Source organism: Rattus rattus, chromosome 8 (genome assembly GCF_011064425.1).
Source record: "Rattus rattus isolate New Zealand chromosome 8, Rrattus_CSIRO_v1, whole genome shotgun sequence".
NCBI classification, from domain to species: domain Eukaryota; kingdom Metazoa; phylum Chordata; class Mammalia; order Rodentia; family Muridae; genus Rattus; species Rattus rattus.
This window is the reverse complement of record NC_046161.1, coordinates 111,034,779-111,052,618: the sequence shown is the minus strand read 5'-3', so window position 1 is coordinate 111,052,618 and position 17,840 is coordinate 111,034,779. Positions and strand designations below refer to the sequence as shown.

General features: G+C 48.1%; 2 protein-coding genes across 3 annotated transcripts in view; one reads left to right on the top strand and one right to left on the bottom strand.

The window, feature by feature from the left end:
- Scn11a (sodium voltage-gated channel alpha subunit 11) overlaps positions 1 to 17,840 on the top strand; it is a 72,212-nt gene that overhangs the window by 18,010 nt on the left and 36,362 nt on the right. For both annotated transcript variants that reach the window (XM_032911129.1, XM_032911130.1), the window contains 6 exons: positions 1,591 to 1,764; positions 3,146 to 3,212; positions 5,550 to 5,691; positions 7,112 to 7,309; positions 8,161 to 8,334; positions 16,539 to 16,668. In XM_032911129.1, the coding sequence (XP_032767020.1) occupies positions 1,591 to 1,764; positions 3,146 to 3,212; positions 5,550 to 5,691; positions 7,112 to 7,309; positions 8,161 to 8,334; positions 16,539 to 16,668 (885 nt within the window). The remainder of the gene's footprint in view (positions 1 to 1,590; positions 1,765 to 3,145; positions 3,213 to 5,549; positions 5,692 to 7,111; positions 7,310 to 8,160; positions 8,335 to 16,538; positions 16,669 to 17,840) is intronic.
- Positions 12,346 to 13,296, bottom strand: LOC116907920 (60S ribosomal protein L5-like). Its single transcript, XM_032911131.1, has one exon. It carries the CDS (start codon positions 13,290 to 13,292, stop codon positions 12,411 to 12,413), a length of 882 nt encoding a protein of 293 aa, XP_032767022.1. The 5' UTR covers positions 13,293 to 13,296; the 3' UTR covers positions 12,346 to 12,410.

The window sequence follows — 17,840 nt, the reverse complement described above, 5'->3', positions numbered from 1 at the left end:
TGATGTTTGTCTCTGACACATTGTCAAAGTGAGGTGACTATACTGGGGTGGCATTATTTCCCGAACCTGCGTTCTGCCTTGTTGGTGACCATGAGTCCTCTGGCTGCCTCATTACTATGGCTCTGTCGTGTAGTTTGAGATCAAGTGTGGTGATTCCGACATCACTGCTCCTCCACGCAGGACCCATTGTTTTGGCTGTTGGGGGGGCCTTCAGTGCTTCCGTAGGAATCCCAGACTGTCCAGGGGCAGTGTGTTTATAGCTTGAGGTCTTCAGGGCGAAGGGGAAATTAGGGTCCGTACCAGACAGCTCGGTGAGGAAGGGAACCTCTAAATGCTATGAATCAGGGCTTTGCCTAGCCTTTGCTTGAAGACCCAGCCTGAGACATTTGCCAGTGCGTCTCAGGATAATCAATCTCCTTTGTGTCCTTGGTATCTTTGCCGTGGATGTAGCTCGTGCTTACTGATATTTCTCCAGTGAATTGGTAAAAGGGAAGGAGAGAGCCTTAACGTCACTGACGGTCTAAGCCACTCCTCTGGGACATGTCTGTTGCGGTAAAAATAAAAATCCGTCGGAACGGTTCCCGCCTGTACCCTGGCGGTCTCGCTCCCTCACTCCTTCTGGCTCCAGCAGGCCATTGGACTATCCATAATTTATCTCTAATTAGTGTCTCTCCCGGCGGCTTTCTGCTAGCCGCCATCTCTCTGGTACCAGCTATCTGGTAATCAGGGCTCTCGAAGTCCAGCATGGGCTGGCCTATTGAGGCTCCCTACCATGGTCTCTGCCCACACTCCCAACAACCCAGTGAAATCAAGACTCAACAAACCACAACCCAACAATCAGACTTATACGTTAAATTCTCAATCCACAGTCCATCCACACAATAAACTCACAACCAATTGATAAGGATATAAACCACCACCTACTTAAGATAAATTTGCCTACAGAAATCCATCCCAGCTACCTTGGCAATTCAAGACCACCTGAATCTGGGTCATCCTTCCCTGTCTCCATCTTGATTCTTCCTCTCTTTTCTTTCTCTCCCCCCTTACAAAAGCTTTGTCCCCACCTTATTTGACCTAACGTGTTTGCATTCACCTGCATCAACCTACACATTTCCACTATTTAGATTTACCCTCCTCGCCCTAGCATGCGCCTCTGCTTCTGCACGGAAGCCTCACAACCCTTCCTGTGCCTTGACAGTTGTCAGTAATTACTAAATGTTAACTACACATCTGTGTCATTCTCCGGTGTGGGCTTCCTGTGACCCCCAGCCGTGGAGGTGCCTTCACAGCCAACCCCAAGAGAGTCTCCTGTATCTGTCTGACATGGTCTCCCACCCCCAAGTTTCCTCACAGCTCCTCAAAGCAGCCCCGAGGCAGCCAAAGAGCAGGGGGGAAGACCTAGGGCTCAGTGCTTTGGTATGGTATCTAAGGCTAGGAACTCAGGGCTTTAGAACCATAAGCAGGTCACCTCTCAGTGTCCAGCCTGCAGCCAACAGCCCTCAGGCCTTTGCCGAGCCCTTCTTGGCCATTGCCTATGTCTGGTCGGGGGACTGAGGGGTGTGTCCCCCACATGTCTCTTGCCCTCAGGTCTGAAGGTCATCGTAGGCGCCCTGCTGCGCTCGGTGAAGAAGCTGGTAGATGTGATGGTCCTCACTCTCTTCTGCCTCAGCATCTTTGCCCTGGTCGGTCAGCAGCTGTTCATGGGAATTCTGAACCAGAAGTGTATTAAGCACAACTGTGGCCCCGACCCTGCATCCAACAGTAAGTCCCCGCTGTTTACCCTTTGTTTTTGTGCACGGTTGACTCCCATCAACTCCCCACTCCTATGGTCTGATTAGTCTGTGCTTAGGAGCAAGGCCAGACTGTCCACCCTGAGACACACCACACACACACACACACACACACACACACACACACACACACACACCCTCATTCTTTCACACACACATACACATACCCTCAGTACTTAACACACACACCCATTCTTTTACACACATACACCCTCATTCTTTCACACACACACACATACACACACACCCTCATTCTTTCACACACACACACACCCTCATTCTTTCACACACACACACACCCTCATTCTTTCACACACACACACACACACTCACACACACACACACACACACACACTCTCATTCACACACACACACACACACACACACACCCTCATTCTTTCACACACACACACACACTCTCATTCTTTCACACACACACACACACACACACACACACCCTCATTCTTTCACACACACACACTCTCTCATTCTTTCACACACACACACACACCTCATTCTTTCACACACACACACTCTCTCATTCTTTCACACACACACACACACTCATTCTTTCACACACACACCCTCATTCTTTCACACACACACTCATTCTTTCCCACACACACATCTCATTCTTTCACACACACACACCTTCATTCTTTCACACACACACTCATTTTTCCCTCCCCCATCTCTTTCTTATACACACACACCCTCATTCTTTCACACACACACACACACACACACACACACACACACACACACACACGCTGCACAGAGAATCACCTCACTCTTCCAGTTTCTCTGGAAAAGGGAAATCTGGAAGCAAAGTCCACAGAGCAGCAGCTGCTGCCTTTTCTGCCATTCAGACCTCAGCTCACTGCCATGCTTCTCAGAGTGAGTTCAGAAATACCTGGATTTGTCCAGAGGGAACCAGAAATTTCTAAGACCCTTCCTTCCTCTCAAGTATTTATTTATTTTGTAATGCCAGCATTTCTTCTGTGCCCACCTCCATTGCCGAGAGCTCCGATTTACCCGTTTAGTGAGTCCTGAACCTCGTGTTGCTATAGTCTGCTCACACCGGTCATAGCTGAGTCTGGTTCAGCCCAGTGCTGGCCTTCGTTCCACCTGTGGGTGAAGGGGAAGGTGATGACAGTGACGGCCCATCCTCCCATCTCTCTGCCCCTCTTTCCTTCCTTCCTCTTCTCTCTCTAAGGCTCTATCCCTTGCTAGGTGCCCGTGTTGACCATTCCAGAGAATTAAAATCCATCTGCTTGAAAAGCAGTCTGACTTACTATTTGCTAGTGTTCTTCATGTTAGCATTCTCCTTCTCTGTGGCTTTCTTCTCTTAGAGGATTGCTTTGAAAAGGAAAAAGATAGCGAAGAATTCATAATGTGTGGCACCTGGCTCGGCAGCAGGTAAGAGGTCTGGGCCGTGTCCTTCCCAAGTCAACCACTCCGCGAGCTTTTGGGATATGAGCACATAGTCTTCACATATTAACTAGTAGCAGTGGGAGTCTTCAGTGATGAGTTTCCTGTGTCAGAGCCAGTTTATTCATCTACTTTAGTTTTCCATTATCATTTTTAAAAATTTTACTCATTTCTATGTGTGGGCACCATGTACATGCAATGCCTGTAGAGGCCAGAAGAGGGCGCCAGATCATCTGGGAATGGAGTTCCAGGTGGCTGTGTGCTGCCACGTGGGTGCTGGAAATGGAAGCTTGGGTCTCTAGAGGAGCAGTCAGTAATGTTAATTCTACCTCAGGCTCCCAACTTTTGTTTTTAAAGTCAAAGACTCATTTAATTCCCCTCAAACTTATGATCCTCCTGCCTCAGCCTCCCAAATAGCCGGGACTATGTGGGACTATCTGTGGGACTATGTGGGACTATGTGGGACTATATGTGGGACTATGTGGGACTATGCATCCATGTCTGGCTTACACAAGCTTAGATTTGTGTTATTTAAATGAAAATTATTTCACAGCTGGGCAGTGGTGCCACATGCCAGGCAGAGGCAGGTGGATCTCTGAGTTTGAGGCCAGCCTGGTCTACAGACCAAGTTCCAGGACAGCCAGCGCTGTGCAGAGAAACCCTGTCTCAAGACACACCCCCACCCCAAACAACAACAAACGGTCTCCAAGTGTGGTTGGCAGGTTTCCTTCCAGTTAGGTGGAATTGGTAGCTCACAATAAATATGTAGAAAATTCAGTGATATTTGAAATTTGTGGAATTGATCTTTGACTCTTTCAAAGGTGAGTAGTTAATAAATAATAGTACTATAAGACCCCGAAAGGAAAGCCTCCTTGTTTGAGCACAGAATAAGCTATATTAATCCATAAGAAAGCAGGCAATATTCTCGAGGGGAAGCTACAGATTGGTAAGACATTCTCCCAAGTATTTATTATGAAAGATACAGGTGGATGAATGAATAAATGAATGTGTGTTTCTCTCTCCATGGAAAACTAGAAGCTTAGAAAGCTAATCATTAACTGTACCCAAGTAGGCAGGACCAAGGAGGGAGACCTAATAACTATCATGTATATTTTTCAGGCTACAAAATTCTTACTTTAAATTATGCAAATCACCATTGTCTCAAAGTTCATTCTTTTTCTGTTCTCTAATTTCATTTTTTCCCCCTTTTTTTCGGAGCTGGGGACCGAACCCAGGGCCTTGCGCTTGCTAGGCAAGTGCTCTACCACTGAGCTAAATCCCCAACCCCTCTAATTTCATTTTTGTTTTTCAATTTCTCTTTTCTTTCTTTGTCAGTGTCATGCAGTATATAATGAATTTTAGGGGTTTCCCATTGCCCTCCCTCTCTCTGCTCCTTCTCCCTCTGAAATATGTCTTCTTTTCAATATGTCCCCCTCCGTCCTTTGTGGTGTGTGTGTGTGAGATGTGGTGTGTGTGTGCTGTGTGTGTATGTTTGTGTGTTGTGTGTGTGTGGCGTGTGTGTGTATGTGGTGTGTATGTGTGTATGTGGTATGGTGTATGTGTGTGATGTGGTGTGTGTGCATGTGTGTGGAGTATGTATATGTGGTGTGTGTGTATGTGTATGTGTGTGGTGTGTGTATTATGTATGTGTGTATGTGTGTGCATGTGTGTGTATGTGTGTGTGGTGTGTGTATATGTGGTGTATGTAATATGTGGTGTGAATATATGTATGTGGTGTATATGTGTATGGTGTGTATGTGTGTGGTGTGTGTATGTGTGGTGTGTGTGTATGTGGTGTGGTATGTATGTGGTAGGTGTATGTGGGGTGTATGTATGTGGTGTGTGTATATATGGTGTGTGTGTGTGTGTGTGTGTGTGTGTGTGTGTGTGTCCCACTGAGTTTAATTAGGGTTTCAGGAACATAGCTGGGAGGTTATCTACTGGAGCTTACCAGTGGCTGTGCCCCTTCCCCAGCAACCACTAACTGTCAATCTTTCCTCATGGAGAAGGCGGGACCTCTTGAGGGTTTCCATGCTGGGATGTTGACAGGTCCCATCTTGTGCTGGTTCCCACAGCTCCTGGGACGTGGGTTTTTATATTGCTATAGTGCCTTGGCTCTGCATTTAATCTTTCAGTGAACACCTAGCTAATATGATTTCATCATTAATCCCTTGGGAGAGTCAATGAGAATCCTTGAGGGGACGTCAGGGAAACTCAGCAGGCAAAGGGAGGTGTGGGGGGATAGCCATCCTCTGTTTTCTTAGGGATTTGGGCTGGGGGCAGGCAATCTAATCTTTTCTCGATTCCTTTGTCTCTAACATCTAGACCCTGTCCCAATGGTTCTACGTGCGATAAAACCACATTGAACCCAGACAATAATTATACAAAGTTTGACAACTTTGGCTGGTCCTTTCTCGCCATGTTCCGGGTTATGACTCAAGACTCCTGGGAGAGGCTTTACCGACAGGTTCCTATTTATGTTCTAACTCCCCTCTGTCTTACCAACCCGTGTATTGCTTACTTAAACCCACCCATAAGCTCCTCCTTTGTCATCGTCTGAATTGTCTCTACAACTGAATCGTGCTTCAGAAACTGTGTCAGAAAATCTAAGACAATGAAACACCATGCTGGAAATCAGAGCACAAACAAATCTTTTTCTTCATGCATTTCTACCCTTAAGGTTCTCTCTCTCTCTCTCTCTCTCTCTCTCTCTCTCTCTCTCTCTCTCTCTCTCTCTGTCTTCCCTCTCACTGTCTGTCTCTGTCTCTCTGTCTCTCTCTTCCCGCCTCTCTGTCTCTCTCTGTCTCTGTCTCTCTCTCTTCCCCCCTCTCTGTCTCTCTTTCTGTCTTTCTCTGCCTCTGTCTCTCTGTCTCTCTCTGTCTTCCCTCTCACTGTCTGTCTCTGTCTCTCTGTCTCTCTCTTCCCCCTCTCTGTCTCTCTTTCTGTCTCTCTCTGTCTCTGTCTCTCTAACTCTGTCTCTGTCTCTGTCTCTCTCTGTCTCTGTTTCTCTCTGTCTGTCTCCCCCCCACATCCCTCTCAGTGTCTGTCTCCCTCTCCTCTCTCTGTCTCTGTGTCTCTGTCTCTCTCTGTGTCTCTGTCTCTCTCTGTCTCTCTCTGTCTCTCTCTCTGTCTCTGTCTCTCTCTCTCTCTCTCTCTCTCTCTCTCTCTCTCTCTCTCTCTCTCCTGCCTTTTCTATTTTGAAAGCTCGAAAACATCACTGAGAGAGTTATGGACGGTCAACTCATGGAGATTGGCCTCCCTGTGAATGCTCGGTAGTTCCACTGCAAGAGAGGACACTAGGAGTTGCTGTGTCACCAGGAGGCCAGAAGCGGTGTATGTCTTGCCTTTTGGCTTTCCTGATCACAGTGGACCAAGAGGAATTATCGTGGGCCACACAGGGGTCACTTGCACTTGCAGGTTTTGAGATCACACACGGATTTCTTTCGCAAGGTGGTGTAGCACTCATTTGTCACTTACACTCTTGACAGTGCAGTTGGGGCTGGAGAGGTGGCTCAGCCGTTAAGAGCACTCGATCCTTCCGGGTGAAATTTCTAGCAGCCCATCGTACAGCTCATAACTGCCTATCACTCCAGCCCTAGGGGACCTGACATCTTTTTTTTTCCTGGCTATGCACACACAGCACACACCATCTCAGACGTACACACAAAGATTAATAAATCTTAAAGAAGGAACCATGTGGTCGAGTTATAAAACATTCCAAAATACCTCATATTTTAAGTACGTTTGCGATTCTGTGTTCGCCTCATAGGTAGTTGCCCTGGGCTATGGTTAGACCCTCCTGCTGGAGATCTGAGCATCTGCCACTGTATCATTCTGTTGAATTATGGAAGGTGCAACAGATATACGCTGTGTTCTGCCCCTTGCAGATCCTGCGGACCTCTGGGATCTACTTTGTCTTCTTCTTTGTGGTGGTCATCTTCCTGGGCTCCTTCTACCTGCTTAACCTAACCCTGGCTGTTGTCACCATGGCTTATGAAGAACAGAACAGAAATGTAGCTGCTGAGACAGAGGCCAAGGAGAAAATGTTTCAGGAAGCCCAGCAGCTGTTAAGGGAGGAGAAGGAGGTAGGACTTAGACAGTGGGACCTGCTCCAGGGGCCTTCGGGAACCCAGAGACATTGTGAGGGAGGTTGAAGGTCCCCTCTTGGGGCCAGGTCTCAGCCCTTTAGTGCCCTGTGATTTACTGAGAATTTGAGCAGGATGGCTGTGTTGCTGCTATTCTCAAACTGGTCTGAACACAGGGTTCTGTAGAATGTGGTCTCAATGATGATTAAATTCTGGAAACGGGTACCAACTAGAATGCAGACCAAATTATTGGCTCTAGAATGTAACTTATTTATGTGCAAACTTAGGCCCCTTATGTTGCAAACCTTCTTATGCAAATCCAAAGGTGTTTTTCTTCAGAACCTTCGCTCAGGGAGGGCTGGGGCTCTACCGGAAGTGGTCTTGTTCCTCCCTTCCTGGAATCCCATCCTGGAATCCCATCCCAACTGCGTGGCATCCCAAGAAGTTTCCCTGCCATTACATTCCCTCCTCCGTTCCTAAGATTCTCAGGGTAGTAACAATAGTTTTACACTCTGCTGTCTTCTGCATACCTCAGAATCTCATGGTAACTCCTCAGCATCCCCAGGCAATAAATACCCAGTCCCTAGCACATTCTAGGTGTGCTAAGGATTGGTCCTGGGGAAGCATTAGGAGAGTTAACCCTGCCTTGGACACCTGCGAGGCCTGTGTGAAAAAAACCAAACAAACAAACAAACAGAAACCAAGCCACTCCCCAGATAAATGACAGCCCAGCTACATGTTCAACCAAGGTGAAGGGCCACCTACAGGGTTCAGTGTGATGGAGAGAGGGGAGTAGTTCCCTGAGGTCGATGTATAATCTGTTCATTAATTGCTTTTCCTCTCTCTCAAAGGCTCTGGTTGCCATGGGAATTGACAGAAGTTCCCTTAATTCCCTTCAAGCTTCATCCTTTTCCCCGAAGAAGAGGAAGTTTTTCGGTAGTAAGACAAGAAAGTCCTTCTTTATGAGAAGGTCCAAGACGGCCCGAGCCTCAGCGTCTGATTCAGAGGACGATGCCTCTAAAAACGTAAGTCTTCTCCCAGGGATCAACAGTATCACCGTGCCTCCGGGGGAATGGCTCTGCATCAGAACGATGAAGGAACGCTCTTCCTTCGCTTGTGGGTACACTCAGCCCTCTGTGCGGTGATCCCAATATATCTGTGAACAGCCAGTCACAGTGTGTGACCATGTCACCATGACAAAATTCCCAGTGGAACAACTTCAGGGACTAAAGAGGTATTTCTGTCCAGGTTGAGGGACTTCCGGTACGTCCTGGCAGGGGAGGTATGGCTTCAAGATGGACTCAGACTGAGTTAGCAGGAGAATGAGGCAGCATGGTGACTGGTCACACTGTGGCAAATGACCAAGGAGCAGAGAGTTGGAACAGAAGGTATGGCCTTCAAAGCCCATGGTAGCCTATTCGAGTCAGCTAAGCAAAATCCATGGTGGCCTATGTCAGTCAGCTAAGCACCATGCTTCAGCGGGCCTGTGACCTCCCAAAAGTAAGACCAGGGTCTGGGGACAAAATCCTTGGGTACAGGAGCCTGTGGCCATTAGATTTTGGAGGCTGCCTAAAGGATAGAAGGCAGAAAGAGACCAGAGTCGGACCTTCAGACAGGGCTGTGTTATTAGCACACACAGTGAGGGGCAGTATTTCTTCTGCAGGAAACTGAAGGGTCTGTCAGGGACAAAACTGGCTGCCCCCTTCTTAGCGGCAGGAGTTGGTTGGGGGGTGGGCTTGGGAATGAGGGAATTGTCACAGCCATGGGGTCGGCTGTGTATCTCTCCTGCACTCCCTCCTTCCCGAAATTGTTCGCCCAAGGTGAGGTGGATTATTTTGCGAGACATTTCTTTCTGTGCTCACCAATGAGCTGGGTAAAGTCATCTGTGAACTCATAGGAATGGGGTGCACTCTCATTCCAAACCCTTAAAAAAAAGCATAGCAAGAGGTAAGGAGAGAGGGCATCAAAAGAAGCAGGTAACAGGATGTCAACTCTTTAACTGTTTTGAGGTGAGGTTGGTTGCTGTTAGAGGGGGTTAGTTACGGAGCGTGTCCTCTGGTCACTTAGCAGGAGAGTTTTAACTTCATTGACTGTCGTTGGATCATGTATTCTTGGAGAAACTTTAAACAAATACTCCTTAGAGGATTCTACACAGTTGATTTTGTTGCAGAGAAAAACCGATGGCCCAGGAAGGTGGACAGAGCGGGAGGAGTCGGGGTGGGAGAGCCAGAGTGAGCCTGAGGGATGAAATGGGTATGGCGTTGGCTCAGGGTGATGGTGACCAGTCCCTCTACCAGGAGTTCTGCACCACAGTGAGCAGCAGAGGCATCAGTAAGCTGCAGGGCGTCAGAGGAAGGGAGTCAGAGGAAACAGAGGACTCATGTTAAACATTGTATCTGGGTCGGGTTTCTCCACAGCATCTGAGAGGAGTTTTTCTACATGTATCAGGAGCAGAGGGAGCTGCTGTAGGATGAGATCCACTGGAAAAGCTTACGTGGGACATTTTGTTTGGGTATTGGGGGCGGGGAGTTCAGTGAGTAAAACATTTAAAAGACAGTGTATATATGGGGATACATACCTCACCTCAAGCTAGTTTGGGTTTGTCAGTGTGGAAGCAGCATCGCTTACAGAGGACGGTGCACACCCTGAGCAGCTGTCAGGTCTCTTCTTGGCAGCAGCCCAGGCAGTTCTGGAGGGTGTTAAGCTGAGCGTGTAAGACGTGGGTTCTGCAAGGAGGGCTTCAGTCCAGCTTCAGTTCAGTCCTGTGAACAATGCCTACAGTGGGGAACAGAGGGAGGAGTTGATGTGCCGTGTCCCGTTAGAGCCCTCTCAAGAGTCATTTTTGTGACCTGACTTCAGTGGGTTGTGGGCACTGATCTCTCCTAACTGCTGCTTTCTCACTGACAGAAATCCCAGAACTCAGGAGGCAGAGGCAGGTGAATCTCCAGGTTTGAGGCCAGCATGGTCTATAGAGCGAGTTCCAGGATAGCCAGGGACACACAGGAAAATCTCAAAACACCGGAAAGAAAAATGTAAACACTGTGAGAGTAAACTAGCAATCCCTGCCGGGAATAGTGTACCCCCCATCTGCACATAACATCTTTACCCTGGGCTGGTGGTTGATGCCTTCTCCCTGTCCCAGAGTCGTGAAAGGAGGCTTTGGCAAAAGCTCTTAGACAAACACAATCAGATCCAAAGCGGATAGGCCACATCTCATCTCTAGAGCTAGCTTTTCAGTGAAGTAAAAAGTGTCAATTTTCTGATATTTTCTATGCTCAAAAGACATCTGAATCCCTGTGAGACTGAACCCAGTGATCTAAAGTAAGTAAGTGTGTGTGTGTCTGCAGACAAACTGAGAAGCTCAAGTATTTTCCCCTCTCATGAAGACACCAACTTGTTAATAATACAGTTACCTGTAACACAGAGGCCAGCAAACAGGAAACTATTAAAATACAAGCCAACGTATCCAGGCTTGTTGAGGAGGAAACAAAGACATCAAAAACACAGGCATGGGGCTGGAGCGATGGCTTAGAGGTTAAGAGCACTGACTGCTCTTCCAGAGGTCCTGAGTTCAATTCCCAGCAACCACATGGTGGCTTGCAAGCAGCTAAAATGAGATCTGGTACCCTCTTTAGGTGTTCAGGCATATATGCAGACAGAACACGGTGTATATAAATAAATAAATAAATAAATAAATAAATAAATAAATAAATAAATCTTTAAAAAAAGACCATTAGTTTTTTAAAAAAGACACAGACAAAGGAATCCCAGGAGCAGAAAGATTCCATATCTCAGCTATAGGAAGCTACAGCAGACACGTCTGGCATTCAGGCTCTGGTGTAGTGGGAGTTTAGTGGCCGGGATGAGAAGGGTTAAGATGATCTGGGCGTTATATGGGAGGAGGGGCCTTGAACTCCGGTTCCTTTTTATCACATTGTCTAAATGAGTTTACACGTTAAAAATGGAGAGTTCTGAATTGGGGCTCCCGGTGGTGGGCGCCCACTGTTTATTGAGGCCAGATGGGGATCAAGAGCTGAACCGGTGAAGATGATCTGAGGTCTGCCAAGTGGAACTTCTTAAGATTAGCTACAGACAGGCAAGGGCGTGTCCTTTGACGCAGGCAATTTGGGAAGGACAGTGTGGCTGTTGGCTCGCTCTGAAGCTAAGCCCAAGGCACTGGAGTGCAGGTAGGTTACCTGAGCAGCCGTACCTCGTGGAGAGGAGAGTGTGTTATGTGGACAGAAAGGAAGTGCACTGTGCCACCCAAGGTAGCCGGAGGCTGAACCCCATGGAGTTAGGGTATTAGAGTCTGTCTGTCTGTCTGTCTGTCTGTCTGTCTGCCTGTCTATCCCTGTATCTGTCTTATTTCTATATCTATATATAGACACATTAATTTTAGTCCATCATTGGTTAAAGATTGCTAGGGACCACTGATCATAATTTTGCTGTGGTTTTGACTTGCTGTGCAATGGGACAAAGGGGTTTGGGGCTATTAGAGGAAGTGCTTGAGTTGAGGCCCTGGGACGTGGATAGGGCAATGAAACCAACACCATCTCTTTGGTACAAACCAACCTAGAAATGACCGGAGTTGGAGGAATGGTAGTGAGTTAGTAGCAAATCAGAAAAGATGCCCAGGAGAGAGAGAGAGAGAGAGAGAGAGAGAGAGAGAGAGAGAGAGAGAGAGAGAGAGAGAGAGTGTGTGTGTGTGGGGGATGGTGACAGAGTCTGTATTGGTAAGACGGGAGCAATGACAGAAGGTCTTAAAAACAAGCCAAGGAGCTCGTTCAGTCTTTTCTGTGGAAGGTGAGAGCAGAGAAGCTGGGAAGGGTTTCCAAGGGAAGCAAGAGATGTGTGTTTTTGTTTCTTTTGTTTTGTTTTGTTTGTTTTTTGTTGTTTGTTTTTAAGACATGGTCTTATTATGCAGTCCTGGCTGTCCTGGAGTTTGCTGTGTAGACCAGGCTAGTCTCAAGCTCACAGAGATTTCCTTACCTCTGCCTCCGAAGTGCTGGGGTTAAAGGTGTGAACCACTACACCTATTTTTTTTTTTTTGCTTTGATCAATGTTTATTGTCTTTATGAAAAAATCTTCATAGAAAATGGCTTTAGCTTTCAGCAGCCCGTTCCTGAGCTCTGAGGAAGCTTGCCTTCTTTTGAGCAACCCGGTCTTTCTTCTGGGCAAGAGACATTTTGGGACGATTCCGCCTCTTCTTCTTCACTTCTCTCTTGGGCTTCTTCTCATAGACTGGATTCTCTCGGATAGCAGCATGAGCTTTCTTATACATGTCCTCCATGTCTGGAGTCACGTTGTTCTTGATGTACTGAGAGAACTGTTTCTTATACGCATCTTCATCTTCCTCCATCAGGTAGCGCATGTAGTCCGCCACATTCTGACCCATGATGTGCTTCCGGTGCACCTCTGCATTGAACTCCTTGCTTTCAGAGTCATAGCCAGGGAATCGTTTGGCACTATGGGGGATAGACAAGCCTCCATCCACAGCTCCCTTCAGGGCGCCAAAAACTTTATTGCCAGTTGTAGTTCGGGCAAGACCCGCATTCAAATAGCAAGTGAAGGCACCAGGCTGACCGTCAATGCTTTCCACATTGTATTCATCTCCATTCACCTCCACTTGGCCTTCATAGATCTTGTCCATGCCAAACCTATTCAGAAGCCTGCGGGCCAGCAGCAGGCCAGTGCAATAGGCTGCAGCATAGTTTGTCAGACCAACTTTCACACCGTATTTTGGAAGTTCATGTGCATATGCTGCACAGACGATCATATCCCCTTCTATACGGGCATATGCAATCTGGCAGATGATGTCTCTGTTCGTTACATGAACTATCATCCTGTATTTCGGTGTGTTGTACTTATTTTTGTCCTGGATCACCAATCGTTTCCGTGCATAGTAGTCAGTTTTACCCTCTCGCCACCTTCTAAATCTCACTTGGTATCTTTTAAAGTAGGCCTTATCCTTGACAACTTTCATGAACAGCCATTAGGCCACGCTGGAGCGACGGCCGCAGAACAGGGAATCGAACGCCATCTGCCCCCCAGGCCGCACGAGCGGGCCCTGAATGGGCATCCGTGAGAGGAGGGGGTGCCCCCGTGCACGCACGGGCCTGAGACCCCACTACACCTATTTTTAAAAAGTTATTTAGTCTTTTTCCCCCTCTCTTTCTCTTCTCCCTTCCTTTTCTCCTTCTCCCTCCCTGCCTCCCTCCCCCACCTTTCCCTCTTTCTTCCTTCCTTCCTTCCTTCCTTCCTTCCTTCCTTTCTTTTTCTTTCCTTTCTTTCTTTCTTTCTTTCTTTCTTTCTTTCTTTCTTTCTTTCTTTCTCGTTCTCTCAACGAGGCCACAATGTGTGGCCCTGGCTGTCTTTGAGTTTGCTATGTAGACCAGGCTGGTGTCAAATTCACAGAGATCCATCTGCCTCTGTCTCCTGAGTCCTGGGATTAAAGGCGCGGACCACCAGGCCCGACCGGAGACGTGTGTTTTTAAAATCTCAGATGTAGGTTGATACAAAAATAACCGTGATTTTGCATTGTTGACATTTACTTGCTATTGGAATGCAATCTTAACAAGCAAAGATCTTCTATGCATCGTTTTAACGCTCAGCTCCTGCCTTATGCTTTCTTGCCAAATATTTCTACCTGCTGTGCATTTTACATTTACCTTATGCCAGTGTCATCTCGACCTTCCTAACGCCGTGGCTCTTTAACATAGTTCCTAACGCTGTGGCGACCCCAACCATAAAATCATTTCATGACTACTTCATAACTGTAATTTTGCTACAGTTATGAATCATAGTGTAAATATCTGTGTTTTATAGTGGTCTTAGGTGACCCCTGTGAAAGAGTCATTAGGCCCTCAAAGTGGTTGTGGCCCACAGGTTGAGAACCCCTGCCTTATACTATGGAAACAAAGTTAGGCCAAATTTCTTACTTGATTTCAAAATGGGTCACAAAGCGGCAGATGACTCATGACATCAGTGGCCCACCCAGGGACAACCCCAGTGAATGTGTGGTGCAGTGGTGGCTCAACAAGTCTTGTAAAGGAGGCAAGACCTTGGAGACAGAGAGCTTAGCGGCCAGCCATGGGAATTAATGTTGGTTGATTGACAGCCACCATCACTGCCTGTCAACCATCAAAGCCCATCCTCTTCCAACTTGAGGAGAAGTGGCCAGTGGGCTCAACATGAACATTCAAGGCTGTTTGGTATTTGAAGTACATTGGAGAGCTGGAACAACTCACGGCACAGTGGGTACCATGTGAGCTGACTGAAAATCCCAAGAACATGTTGTTTTGAAGACTTATGCTCCATGATGACGACAATGGACCATTTCTGTATAGAATTTTGACATCTGAGGAAGAGTGGCTCTCCTACAGATGACAGCCAGTGATGACTGGTGATCACAACTCACTTTTTTGAGCCAAACCTGCCCTAGGAAGAGGTCCTAGGCACTCTGTGGTAGTCTACTGCTTGCCTGATCCTCTTTAGTTCCCTGAAGTGAAATAATTAAATCCAGGGAATGTGCTCAGAAGAGGAGGTGAGTGTGCCCCAAACCGCACCGATTGCCCTTGGCATCGGCCAGCAGCAAGAGCCCAGTTTTCCACAACGCTTGACCACATGTCACACGCAAAAAAAAAGTTAAACGGGCGGGGAATGAAACCCATCTCATTTGTAGCATTCACCCAATCCCACCAGCCTACCATCCGGTCCTCAAGCATCTTGACCTCTTTTTGCAGAGAAAACGCTTCCACAACCAGCAGGGTGCAGAGGAGGCTTTCTGAGAGTCCCTGGAACCCCAAAGCAGAGACTCCTCTGCCATGGGGATAAACAAACTTAGCTCTTGTTGGCAAAAACATGTTGATTGTAATGGCTGCTATTTTGATTAATGAAGGTGTGTTTGAGCCTAGTTATAATGGTTTAAAGCTCACGGTCTGGAGCTGAAATTTCCTTTTCAACGAGCTAAACACATTGAAGAGAGGGAGTTGGAGGAGAGACTAGAGGAAACCAATTAAGACGTTGCCACGGTAACCCAAATAAGAGGTGGCAGCAGCCTGCACCAGCCCCCCACCCCCGCCCAGTCCCCCCACAGAACAATGTGTAACTTTTCCTGGGGAGAATAAAACATCTTCTTACCCAGGTAGGGCATCAATGACAGACCAAAGAAAGATTCCACCTGAGCCTACTTGGTGAGCCAATAATTTTACTGGGCTTTCTTATAGGCACATGGGGGACTCTTATGACACCTGTGTCATTGAAAAGCCCGCCCCAGTGTGGGTGAAGCCTTGCAGAAGCTGTATCTTAGCAGTGTCTACACAACGGTGGCCAACCAGTCTGCTCTCCCCAGCAACTGTCTACTAATTTTATAATCCCATGGAAGCAGCTCAGCGAGATGGCTCAGGGTTAAGGGAATACGCTCCCAAGTCTGACCACCTGAATTTAGTTCTCAAGACCCTCATGGAGGGGTGGGAGGAGCGGACCCATCCCTTCAAGTTGCCCTCTGATCTCTACCGTGTGCTGTGACACACGCAGATGCAAGAAATAAGAAAATGCTTAAAAACCCACATGACTGCGCCTTGTGGACCTTGCGGACCCTTTAGCTTTCCAAATCGCTTAAACCTCGGGGGCTTCCTTAGCTTCCTGAGTCTCAGAAGACTCCCTTCCCTTCTGGGGGGAGCCCTTGAGTCCGTAGGAAACAGCCAAGAGCAAGGATGAGGAGAGGCAAGCAAACTTACCCACGGGAGGCGGTGCCGGGCAACTGAGTTGAGCAGGGCTTGCGGCTTATTGGGTGATTTGTTGAGAAAAGAGAGGACATGCGTTAGGGGTTGGAAAAGATGGCCAGCTCCATTTTGGATGCATGGTGTCAAGCTGCTTCTGGGGCCTCCCAGCCTAGATACGGAGTGGGTCACCTGTCTGAGGAAAGACAGGAATGAGGTCTGGGTGATCCTCGCTAGTAGAATTATTCTTGTCACTAGGGTGGAGAGTATTTTGTTTGCCCTTTGTCGAAAGTGGAAAAGTTTCTGTAGGTCAGACGGTATAGGAACATTGACTGATCAAATCCTACTTCTCTGGCCTGTTCCACATGGGCAAAGGAAACCGATTGCCTGATACGCCATTACGGTATCTGGACCTCTCCGTATAAAATGCTCCTTATCTTGACGTCCTTATGAAATTCGGGGAGTGTCAACTCCCACCTTTAGAAGGCTCCCCATGCTTTCTCTTACAGCCACAACTCCTTGAGCAGACCAAACGACTGTCCCAGAACTTGCCAGTGGATCTCTTTGATGAGCACGTGGACCCCCTCCACAGACAGAGAGCGCTGAGCGCCGTCAGTATCTTAACCATCACCATGCAGGGTAAGTTCTGCATTGCCAGGAGAGCCAACTTCTATGATTTCTTTATCTCCCTTGTCCCCAGTCCCTCCACACAGGAAGCTTCCTGGGACCACCCCGCTGTACCACCTGCAAGGACAGCATGCAAGAATGTGGCTTGATCGAAATGGGCCTTCCTGGGAGATATGCTACCCCCAGTGGGCTGCTAGGTCGGGGTTGGCTAGAGGTAGGAAGAGATTTCAGCCTGAGAACACAGACAGCACCTCACAAGCAGGCTGGCCAGCCTCAGGAGGTCTGAATGACAGAAGTAGCCAACAAGGCAGCCTGGAAGACCTTACCAGGAGGCAGCAGTTTTTCTCAAAGTTAGAGCCAGGGATCCTGCATGGGACAAACAAGACCGTATAGACAGACCAGCCAAGACTCTGTGCTAGCCCTGGTTGACAACAAACAGCGGGCAGCCCCAGGAAAGGTCAAGACCATCAACAGCTGGGAGTAGATGGGGCCTTTCACATGCATGAACTATCACATGGCCTCTCTTGGCCTGCATGAGTCTTTGAAATGGTTCCCAGCAAATCAGGACTTACAGGCACCTGAGGGCCTGGGCTCAAGTAGCTGACAGAACACTAGTGACAAAATAACATGACAGAGCAACTGAAGGAAGAAAGGGCTTATCTGGGCTCACTGTTCGAGGGTGTACTCCATTATGACGGGGAGGAGGGCATGAGAGGCAGCTTGTCACACTGTGGCTACAGTCAAGAGAGAGAGGGAGAGAGAGAGAGAGAGAGAGAGAGAGTGGGGAGAGAGAGAGAGAGGGGGGGGGAGGAGGGAGGAGGGAGGGAGGGAGGAAGGAGGAGGGAGAGAGACAGAGAGAAAGGGGGGAAGGAGAGAGGGAGGGGAGGGAGAGAGGGGGGAGGAGAGAGAGAGAGAGAGAGAGAGAGAGAGAGGGAGAAAGGGGGGGAAGGAGGGGGGAGACAGACATACATAGACAGACAGAGAGAAAGAGGGGAAGGGAGAGAGGGAGGGAGGAGGGAGAGAGAGAAAGAGAGGGGGGTGGGGAAGGAGGGAGGAGGGAAAGAGGGAAGGAGGGGAGGGAGAGAGACAGAGAGAAAGAGGGGAAGAAGGAGGGAGACAGACATACATAGACAGACAGAGAGAAAGAGGGGGGAAGGAGAGAGGGAGGGAGGGAGGGAGGGAGC